General features: G+C 53.1%; 2 protein-coding genes across 11 annotated transcripts in view; one reads left to right on the top strand and one right to left on the bottom strand.

Moving 5' to 3' along the window:
• Gse1 (Gse1 coiled-coil protein) overlaps window positions 1–3,297 on the top strand; it is a 359,837-nt gene extending 356,540 nt beyond the window's left edge. For all 9 annotated transcript variants that reach the window (XM_017796860.2, XM_017796859.2, XM_008827896.3 and 6 more), the window contains one exon: window positions 155–3,297. In XM_017796860.2, the coding sequence (XP_017652349.2) occupies window positions 155–289 (135 nt within the window). In that variant the 3' untranslated portion in view covers window positions 290–3,297. The remainder of the gene's footprint in view (window positions 1–154) is intronic.
• Window positions 3,298–4,936: 1,639 nt separating this feature from the next.
• Window positions 4,937–11,134, bottom strand: part of Gins2 (GINS complex subunit 2) — an 8,161-nt gene continuing 1,963 nt past the window's right edge. For both annotated transcript variants that reach the window (XM_029561016.1, XM_008827893.3), the window contains 3 exons: window positions 9,391–9,490; window positions 5,780–5,906; window positions 4,937–5,504 (listed from right to left, as the gene is read on the bottom strand). In XM_029561016.1, coding sequence (XP_029416876.1) covers window positions 5,379–5,504; window positions 5,780–5,906; window positions 9,391–9,490 — 353 coding nt within the window. In that variant the 3' untranslated portion in view covers window positions 4,937–5,378. The remainder of the gene's footprint in view (window positions 5,505–5,779; window positions 5,907–9,390; window positions 9,491–11,134) is intronic.

Below are 11,134 nucleotides of genomic sequence, written 5' to 3'. Positions count from 1 at the left end.
GCTACTGGGAATGGGCAGTTCTGAAGGCAGGTGTGCAAGAGCGTGTGTGTGTGTGTGTGTGTGTGTGTGTGTGTGTGTGTGTGTGTCCCCGCACATTCAGCAGCTTGAACGCACACGGGTGGAGTGTGTTCTGACTGCCTGTGTTCCTCCCCAGGAGCTGCGGAGTCAGAGGCAGAAGGTCGTCTCGGAGCGCGAGCGGCTCCAGGCGGAGCTGGACCTCTTACGGAAGTGCCTTGTCTTGCCTGCTGTGCGTTGGCCCAGGGGCTACTTTCAGGGGCATCCGAGGTGACGGTTCCCCTCGCACCAGGCTGAACCTGTAGTATAGAAATATCATCTATTTTATTACCTTGAATATTTAATATTTTTCACTGGGAGGTTTGAAGCTTAAAAACAAGAATGTGCCATGCATGAAGCAAAGGGTTCCCGGCTCCAGAGAGAAGGCGCGTTGTCGCCGCCGTCCTCGACCGACCAGCGTAAGGCGCCCAGTTTTTCTTTCTGAAGGCGGTTCTAGCCCTTCTTCCCCCACACCGTTTTCACATCTGGAAATGAAGGCTCCATTTCCCAACACTAAAGCGATACCACCGACTGCCCGCCGCGCGGGGCCGGCTGTTGGTGTTGGCTGGCACCGCGCCACGGAGCCCAGCCTGCTCCTGCCGTGCCCGGGCTGACCTCGCGCCTCCCGGGGGTGGGACCGGCCTCCCGAGAAGCGGTGCGCCCGGCCGGAGGCTCCCCCTGTGCCAGGCACCTTCCCGCGCCGTCGCCAAAGCCACAGGTCCTGGGGCGCACGCGGCCGCCCGGGCTTCTCCCTGGAGCAGCTCTGGGACGGTGACGTGAGCCCGTGCCCTGCAGGTACCTGCCGTCCCTCCGTGGGGGAGGATGCAGCCGTCTACAGAGAGCCCGCCTGGGGTCACCCCCACATGGGTGGTGGTTTCATACAAAGTACACTTTGAGAGAAACGTCAAAGGTGCTCCAGCCTTGTACTGTGTATATATATTAAAAACAAAGTTTTGTATGTTTTTATTACTTTAATTATTGTTATAAAAGCCTGCCATTTTTAATATGTGGTTTGGGGGATTTTTGTTTGTTTTTCCTGTTTGGGGGGTTTCCTTTTGTTTCTGTTTTTCTGGGCAAAAAGAAAAAACACCTTGCTTTTAGTGTTTGTACTGCTGCTGGTCAGGACAATGAGATTGAAGTGTTTTTAAAAATTAAAGAAGAAAGTAACGCGCTCACCACTGGGGCCTAGCGATCACTTCATTTTTGAGTTGCACCAGAAACTGACGTAGAAAGCCATGCGTTACCCCACCCCGCCCCCCTCCCTCCCCGTGAGTCACAGCTGTGAGGGGCTACCCTGGCCTGGTGGGAACAAGGTGCCCTGCGAGGGGCAGCTCCATGCACGTGCCTTTCCGGACCTGAGTGAGCTCCAAGAGCCTGTGCGGCAGGAGCTTGGCTGCAGACCAGGTCTAGCGCGGCTCCCCTGACTTCCTGGGTTAGGCACAGGCTGGGCAGAAGACCGGGCGCTGGGGTTGCTCCTCCTCGTCACTGCTTCTCGGGCAGCATTTGATCCTGATTTAAAGAACACCCTCCTGCCAGACCCCACTGCCCCTCCCTGGTCAGGGCAGGAAGGTGCGGCTGAGCCTGGCTTGGCTGTCACTGGTGCCCTGCTCGGTGGCTCGCTGCATACTGGCAGTGTGTCCTGTGTGTGCCCCACAGGGTCTGCTGTGTGCCTGCCAAGAATCTTGTTGTCCTTAGCAAACTCAAAGGTTTTGCCACTACCACCTGCACTCAGCAAGCACCTCCCTCAGCCCAGGAGCCACTGGGAGAGCAAAGGGCAGTGCTAGGGCCTCAGCCTGCAGCCAGTGGGCCAGTATATGGCCCACAGGTGTGCCGAGAGGCACGTTGCCAGCCATCAGGACGGTGCTGTGCTCCCCAAACTGCCCGCTGGGTCTATGAAGGCCCGGGGCTCCCACCTTGGAGCCTCAGCCCCACATCTTGGACGCTCAGAGGTGTTTGGTCATCAGCTTTATGGTAACAGCTTTGGCTAAAGGGATAAGTAGACTTTAATAACTTAATGGAGGAGAAAGGCCTTCCCCTGGCTGGTTAGTGTCAGGAGCAGATCAGTTGGGGAAGTAGAGGCCATCCTAGGTTGGCCTGGGCACAAGCTGAGTCACTCCTAATGCCCGCTGTCCGTCCCTCCCAGTGAAAACACCCTTGCCTGCCCGGCTGCTGCTGCACCTCCCTTCTGTCTGGAGACCTGGATATTCCTGTGCTCAGTGAGCATGACAATCAGAACACAGGTGCATGCCAGCAAGGCAGTGCCAGGAACTGGTGTGAGTGCCTGACCACCCAGGCAGGTCTTCTGGCCAGTGTCCCAATGGAGACACCTCCGGATGACATGGAAAAGATCAGTTTTGAGTTTAGCCAAGTCTGATGCACAGTCTGAGGCTTCCCGTTCAGCCCCCTTCTCCCCCTCCACCGTTGGTTAAAAAGACAGTTTTGAAGTCCAAGTCTAGGGTCAGCTGTGCAGCCTGTTTCTGTAAGCCCCTCAGTCCTGTCTTCCCACTTCACCTGGAAAGGACAGCGGCCGTCCTTATGGGTTGGGAGATTACCCAGCTTGACCCCCAGTCCAGTGCTAGATCACATGGCTCACTTGTAATCAGGTCTTTAAAACAAGTTCTGCTTCATATATAATTAGAGCCAGAACAAGCTAGGCATCATCTGATCAGTGTCAACACCTGTCTCCAGGCTAGCCTCAAAGGGTGGACACCTCACAATAGCTTGTACCGGCCCCTAAGGAGCCCACACTGGTGGAAAGCCGAAGACTAGCCAGAGCTCAGTTAGCTGACTTTCAAACTAGATGCCTCCCACCCCGTCCCTCGAGCCCCAGGCTCCACCGTGCAGATGGCTGGTGCAGCAGGCTCAGCTCCTCTTCCAGTGTATGTTAGCAACGTAGCAGCAACCTCTGTACTCCAGTAATCGAGCTCTGACTTCACTACTTGCGGTAGCCTGTCCCCACCGATCCAGTGCTGTGCTTAAAATTGCTAGACGCTGCCTTGGCCTGAGGAGACTGGCTTTGCTACAAGCCAGACCAGGCCAGACCAGACCAGACCAGGCGGGAGCAAGGATGGTGGCTCGGTCATGCTGGGGGCAGTTTAGATGCTGTGAATTAAACCTGTTCTAAGTGTACTTGTTTGAATTAACTGTATTGTAACATTATTTGTTGAATGTAGTAATTAGGTATTTATGAATATATTGCTGTAATTTCTGACAACATCCAAAAAATAAAATCTTCCTAAATCATGTTACGAGGATAATCTTTTTAAAATTACCAGCCCCCCCCAAAGAAAACAGTCCTCAACTACATATGGTTCACAGGTCAAACATGGAGACATTAGAGCTGAGCCTGGGTCCCCCACCGCCCATGCCAACAGACGCTCTCTGGGTAAGATCCCCAGGTGAAAGCGGGGGACAAGGCAGGTGCTCACACCTGAAACGAACGCTCTGACCGTAATTTCCAGAACCTCACCTTGTCCCAGTCCTCAGGGTCTGCCTGGATGTGCTCAAGTGAAAACTGGCGCCTGTGAGGTGGCACAGGACCAAGGCAGCAGCACTCCTCCAACACGCTGAGACTGGCGACGCTCTGGGCGGTGCCGGCCACCTGTGCTGGATGCTTTAGTGTCAACTCGACACACCTGGGCTGAGGGCGCCTCAGGTGGGGAATTGCCTCCATTGGACTGGCCTGTGGCCATGTCTGTAGAGAATCTTCTTGATTGCTGAGTGAAGGGAGGGCCTAGCCCACTGTGGGTGGTGCCACCCCTGGGCAGGTGGGCCTGTGTTGCATAAGAAAGCAGGCTGAGCAGGGGCCAGGGGAGCAAGCCAGTAAGCAGTGTTCCTCCATGGCCTGTGCTCCAGCTCCTGCCTCCAGGTTCCTGCCCTGAGGTCCTACCTTGGGCTCCCTGATGAACTGTGACCTGGAGATATAAGATAAATAAACCCCATCCTCCCCAAGTTGGTAGTGGTCAAGTAGTCAGTGTTTAGTCACAGCAATGGAGAAACTAGACCACCACAGCCCTCCGCTGCTGAGCCACTCCTACAGCTGGTACCAAGTCAAAAAGGTTACAAACTTACGGATCCAGCAGGGCTCTGGACAGCCATTACCCTTCTCGAGTAACTATGGTGTTGGCTTTTACGTTTATTTACTTATTGTGTGTACAGACACACGCTGTGCCACAGTGCATGTGTGGAGGCAGAAGACAACTTCCAGGAGTTGGTTCTCTGCCTAGCACGTGACGGGGAACTGATCTCACTTTTTAAAAAATTGTTTATTTTATGTGTACGAGTGTATTGTCTGCATGTATGCAAGTGCACCCACGTCATGCAATGCCGGAGAGGTCAGAAGAGGGCTTCGGATTCCCCTGGAACTGGAGTTAAGGATGGTTTGTAGCCGCCATGTGGGTGCTGGAATCGAACCCGGGTCCTCTGCAAGAGCAGTCAGTGCTCTTAACAGCTGAGCCAACTCTCCAGCCCCGGCAGTGTGTCTCTTTACTGGTCCAGGGGTAATATAATTTCTATAAGGAACCTGGCATTCACAAATGCTCCAACTGCTTTGGGCATGGTGGCACACGCCTTTAATCCCAGCACTCCGGAGGCAGGTGGAGGCAGGTGGGTCTCTGAATTCAAGACCAGCCTGGTCTACATAGGGAGTTCCAGGCCAGCTGGAGTTACAGAAGACCCTGTCTCAAAAAAAAAAAAAAGCTCCAACTGAATAACTGAGTATCCCTGACCCCTGGAGCAGCCCCTGCATCCCCAGGCTAGCACCGCTGCAGGTACCCGTCCTGTCTTCCCCCACAGTGGGCTGGTTTTCCCAATTCATAAGCAAACCTGACAGCAGAGGGCCTGATCTTCCCATCAGCTGGAACAGAAACCCAAGGGCATCAGGTTGTCCTGAGGATATTTTTATTGCTGATTGGGGTTTACATGGCAAGACATGGGTCAGCGTATCAGCCACTCACCTTGTGCATGAGAAGCTCTGCAGGAGACTCTAAACTTACGGGGTCAAGGGGAAAAGCCCCTGGCTGCAGGCCGCCCCGTCCCACTGTAACTCCACTAGCCACAGAATAGCCACAGAACACCCACAGCCTGACACATCAGGACCCTCGGATTTACTTTCTCCATAAAAAAGGGGCTTCAGGACTTAAGTGGGAACTGAACGTCTGAATTCGGAAAAGGCTGAGGGTTAGCTCACTGCTCCCCCAGCCCCACTGTGACCCCTCTGTCATCAGTTTCCATCAGTGTTTCCGATCTCTCCAACCATAAGCTGCTCTGCCCAGCCAGGCATGCATAGCAAGCCTGCCAGCAGACCAGCTCTGCACGCAGGCCTCTTAGAAGTCCTGAGACTGGGCGCTGACTGAGGGCTGGAGGTTTGTGCGCAGCTTGTACATGTGATTGAGCGCCTGGGTGAGGAAGGCCCCGCTGGTGTTGATCTCCATCAAGGTCAGGTTATCCAGCTGAAACAAAACAGGTGGGCCAGGGGGGTCCGACCTTTAGAAAAGGCTCATCTCAACAGAAACCGGTCTGTTCCAGGGCTGCAGGTGAAACCCAGCACCCTGCACAGGCTAGGAAAGCTCTCTACCGTGAACTACATCCCGAGTCCCAGTGAATTCTCTTCCGAGCACATCTCTGAATCCCCATCTGCACAACCATGTGCGAAGGAAGCTGAGCAGAACCCTGGTAGCACTCTCACTGGCTGGCAGGGCCCAGCGGGGCAGGGGGGCAGGCCTACCTTGGCATGTGCCTCCTGTTGTCGCACAAAGCTGTCAGCAGACACCCGGAGTTTGGCCATGCGTGTGTCCCACAGATCCTTGATCAGAGTCCGGATCTCGTCTGCTTTGGGGATGTTGTCAGAGGCACTGAAGGAGTGGAGGGGCAAACAGAGGCACTCAGTAAACAGAAGCAACACAGACAGGCAGCTCTGTGAAACCCACAGCTTGGGGAACGGGGAGATGATCAGCAGCCAGCACTTACTGCCCTAGCAGAGGCCCCAGTTCCATTCCTAGCACTCACACTGGGCAGCTCACAACCACCTAGAACTCTGCTCCAAGGGATCTGACACCCTGTTTTGGCCCCTGCAGGCAACGTGGCACACACTCACAGGCAGACAGCATAAAGAAAAGCAATAAAAATCAATCTAGAAAGTGCACCTTATGCCAGATGTGGTGGCGCACGCCTTTAATCCCAGCACTTGGGAGGTCCTGGGTTCAGTTCCCAGACTCTACACTGGGTGGTTCACTGGTAACTCCAGCTTCGATAGCCAATGTTCTCTTCTGGCCTCTGAGGGCAGCTGCATTTGTCATGCACACGCTCACACACACGTTCACACACACGCACATACACACACACACAAACAATTTAGAAAGCATACTGAAGCATCAGGCAGGTGGGACACCCTGTCAGGGAGCCGGCATCCTGTGCTGTCTCATTTCCATCTTCAGTGGGTGCCCAGGATAAGAGTCATGTTGACAGTGGTCAGCAGATGTCTAGTTCCACAGTGGCCCAGGTTCACCACTCCAGGGAAGGTCAGTGATGAACCCTTTCCATGGCATTTTCAGCCTTACAAATAAAAGTTATAAACCGGGCGTGGTGGCGCACACCTTTAATCCCAGCACTTGGGAGGCAGAGACAGGCGGAGCTCTGTGAGTTCAAGGCCAGCCTGATCTACATAGTGAGTTCTAAGCCAGTTGGGGCTACAGGGAGACCCTGTCTCAAAAAGACCAAAAAAAAAAAACCCAAAAGCCACCCCAAAAACTAACCAAAAAAAGTTACAAAAAACCCAAGGTAGCACAATAGCTACACAGAGTGAAATTCTTGTGAGTTTTAGGTCATTGACTGGGAACAGCTCTCCTCCGAGACAGATCCAGGAAGCCAAGCTTCGAAGAATGAGGCACTCACTGCCCATTGCCGGGTGCCGTAGGCTGTGCCGCAGCCTCTCCGTGTGCTAGGTCAGCTCAGGACTGGTAGGCAGACCTGCGGTATAAAATGTACGGAGCGAGCTGAGGTCGTGACCCCAAGCATTTGGACGTCATGTTCGGAACAGACTGGGAAGAACAAGGAACCCGGGCCTCGTCAAGGCTTACTACGGGGCCAAAGTGAACTCAGCCCTGCACCAGCTGGGGACTCAGCTGGCAAGGGTGATTGTGGCTAAGCCTGGCAAACTGAGTTCGGTCCCTAGAACCCACAAGGCAGGAGACCCACCCCACCCTGCAAGTTGTCCTCTGCCTCCACGTGCATGCCGTGGCACACCATGGCACACCGTGGCATGCATGCACGCACCCACGAGCACACATGAGAAATGGATAAAAGTTAAAAAAAGTTTTTAACTGGGTTCCTCAGCCAAGTGAATTACACAAGACTCTTGACAGAGTGCACACATGACACACAGAACTTGAAGATCTGAGAACAGACAGATTTGGTAGTCCAGCCTGGACCTATCTACATAGGCAATTTTCCCCTTCCAGCCAGCAGCTGTCCCCACTGCCAGTCTCTCTCAGACCCCGAGGACATCCCCTCAGGGGCTCTCAGCAGAGGAACCCCACCTTCACACCCACACCGGTCTGCAGCCTGTGCCTTTCCTAGCTCCCCAGGCCTAGTTTCTCAAGCCTGCATTCAAGAGCCTCGTCTGGCCCCACCAGGCCTTACTGGGCCCAGTGGACTCCCAACAGCCCTAAGAAGCAGCTTAACAACCAGCTCACAGCCCACATGGTTGCCCTAGCAAACCAGGGCTCGGGCCCCTGTGACCATGTTTACAGTGCCCAGCATGCTGGTAGAGGAAGGAATGGCAGCTTGTAGCTTCCCATCACTCTAAAGACCCACAGGCCAAGTCCTCCTCTGGATGCAGGAGTGCTGCTCAGAACCCCTAACCTCTGGTCACCCTCAACAGGCAGGAGCAGGGCAGACTGGGTCTTGGTGCAGTGCAGTCCCACCTACTTGGGAGGCTGAGTCAGGGGGACACTAAGGTCCAGCAGTTCAAGACCAGCAATATAGCTAGACTCCCCCTCAAAAAAACAAAACAGGGGCTAGAGACATGGCTCAGCAGTTAAGAGCATTGGCTATTCTTGCAGAAGACCCGGGTTCGAATCCCAGTACCCACATGGCAGCTAACAACTGTCCGTAACTCCAGTTCCAGGGGATCTGACAGTCTTCTGTCCTCCACGGGCATTGCATGATACAGGTGCACTTACCTGTATGCAGGCAATACACGCGTACACATAAAATAAAAATAATAAAATATTAAAAAAAAAAAAAACAAAAACCAAAACCCTGTCCTGCAGAGAGGCCACTGTGAGCAGAGACCTGCAGCCTAGAGGAGCGCTGTGGGGAACTGGAGCATCCGCCAGCCGTGCACTGCTGTGAGCACCTCCTCAGGGCTTGAGTTAGACCTGCAAAGGCTTCAAAGACAGGGCTGCAGGGTAGCGCAGGGCAGCCTGGCCACCACCTGAACAATGAAGAGAAAACTATGGGAACTGGAGCATTTGTGGATGCACAAACAGGCCTTACCACAGCATGGTTCTACGGCTCAGGACCAAAGCCAGCATGAGCCCCCTGAGAATTCCTGCCACAGACACAAAGAACCCAGCTCCACACACACTCTGGGTAAAGCTGGACATGAGCCTTATGCAAGTGAGGGAAAGGCTGGACAATGGCTCGCACTATGGCCCACTATCAAGTGACAGGACTGGGATGTAAAGAATCAAAGGAGTTGGATCGTGCAGTGGTTAGAGCACTGGCTGCTCTTGCAGACACATAAAATAAAATATTAAAGCCGGGCGTGGTGGCGCACACCTTTAATCCCAGCACTTGGGAGGCAGAGGCAGGTGGATTTCTGTGAGTTCAAGGCCAGTCTGGTCTACATAGTGAGTTCCAGGACAGCTGGGGCTGCAGGGAAACCCTGTCTCAAAAAAGACCAAAAATAAATAAATAATAAAATATTAAAATTAAAGCCAGGTGTGGTGGCACATGCCTTAATCCCAGCACTCGGAAGGCAGAGGACGTGGCTCTCTGAGTTCGAGGCCAGTCTGGTCTACATAGCAAGTTCCAGACCAGCTGGGGTTACAGGGAGACCCTGTCTCAAAAAGACCAAAAATAATAACAACAATGATAATAAATTAGAAACAAATTTTAAAAATGAGTCAAAGGATTTCCCAGGGGAATGATGGAGCAAAGGAAAAACAAGAGCTAGAGACAGAACAGAGAGGCCCCACCCATGCAGAGCCTGCAGACCCCCCACCTGAGAAACTGGCTGGGCCACCCTGGAAATGGCAGGAAAGGAGGGTGCAGGTTGGGAGCCGAGAACCCAAGTCCCTGTTGGCATGGGCTGTCGCTGTGCCACCTACTCACTGGTTCAGCAGGAGTTTGGTGAGCTCCATGTAGTATGGGCTGGGCACAGGGGTGAATGTCTCCTCCTTCCGTTCCTGATCCCTTACCTGCTCCAACTTCTCTGAAATTTAGAGATTGATACATTTCACCACCACTAAAACCAAGATAAAGTTTTTTCAATCTCCTAAATTTACCAGGTGGTAAAGTTACAAATTTGGCTGACTAGCAAATACATAACAATTCTGGAATATTTGTATCATGGACTACATGAGTCAAGGCCCCTGAAAGCTTCTCCCAGCAAGAACAGCAAGATTCTGCTGTGACACGATCCCCGAGCTCTCATCGGACCTCACCACCCCCAAGCCGGTGGCTAATTCCCCTTGACCTCTCAGTGCTGGGTCCACAGGACAAAGCCTCTTCTCCATGCCCTGGACTCACACACACCATCTCATCCTGCCCCATTCCAGACCCAGCAGGCTTAGGAAGACTGCCACACTTACCTCCCAGATCAGCCTCCCCCAGCTCCCCATTGTTAAGCCCCGCTGCTCACATGACTTCACACTGACCCTCCATCAAGTGTCACCAACATGGCCACTCAGACCATGCCCAGCTCCTGTGCCCACTCACTGCCAGGCCTCCCAACTTCAGAAAATAGCAACTCCATCCCAGAACTTCTGAGCCTCCAGCCCTCGGCTGGGCATCGGCCTGCGATTCCCTCCTGCACCCAGCCTTTAGGTTTCTTCCTCAAAAACACGCCAGCCACGGGGCACAGCCTCTCCTCCGCCCTTGCCTGGATATCCCCTCCCCCACACAACCTTCCTTTGCCACAAAGCGGTGATTATGCCCATCAGTCAACTGTGCTCCCAGCCCTGTGATTATTTTTTCTTTTTTTTTGGTCTTTTTGAAACAGGGTTTCCCTGTAGCCCCAGCTGACCTGGAGCTCACTAGGTAGACCAGGCTGGCCTTGAACTCACAGAGATCCACCTGCCTCTGCCTCCCAAGTGCTGGGACTACAGGTGTGTGCCACCACACCCGGCTTATTTTGAATCACATTATGAAACACCTGTTCAATGCCTCCAACAAATCATACTCTGGCATCACCAAACTTCTGGCCAGGCCATGGGCTATGATCTCTTGTGCATTTCTGGTGGGATCCTAGGTCTCAGCTCAGGCACTCTGCAGGATTATCTAGCAGTTTCTTGTAACCTAAGCATCATATGTTCCACAGCCCAGCAAGTCCAACAGCAGGTAGGTATTTGTCTACCCAGGAAAAATAAAAACAAGCCAGGCATGGCAGCACGCAGTACTCACACTGTAATCCCAGCTACTTGGGAAGTGGTGGCAGGAAGATCAGCAGTTCAAGGTCATTCTCAGCTACACAGCAAATCTGAGCCAGCCTGGGCTACATGAGAACCAGTCTCAAAAATTAAAAAGAAAAATTTATCTTCAAAAAAACATGGACAAGGGGCTGGAGAGATAGCTCAGTGGTTAAGAACACTGGCTGTTCTTACAGAAGATCTGGGTTCAAATCCCAGCACCCACATGGCAGCTAACAGCTGTCCATAACTCCAGTTTCACAGGATCTGACAGCGTCTTCTGACCTCCTCTAGCACTGCACGACACAGGTGCACTTACCTACATGCAGGCAATACACACATACATATTTAAAAAAAAAAAAAAAAAAAAGGAGACATGGCTCAGCAGTTAAGAGTACTGACTGCTCTTGCAGAGGACCTGAGTTCAATTTCCAGTACCCACATGGCGA

Source organism: Nannospalax galili, unplaced genomic scaffold (assembly GCF_000622305.1).
Source record: "Nannospalax galili isolate Female #2095 unplaced genomic scaffold, S.galili_v1.0 scaffold933, whole genome shotgun sequence".
Taxonomy (NCBI): Eukaryota; Metazoa; Chordata; class Mammalia; order Rodentia; family Spalacidae; genus Nannospalax; species Nannospalax galili.
This window is presented reverse-complemented; position numbering and strand designations above follow the sequence as displayed.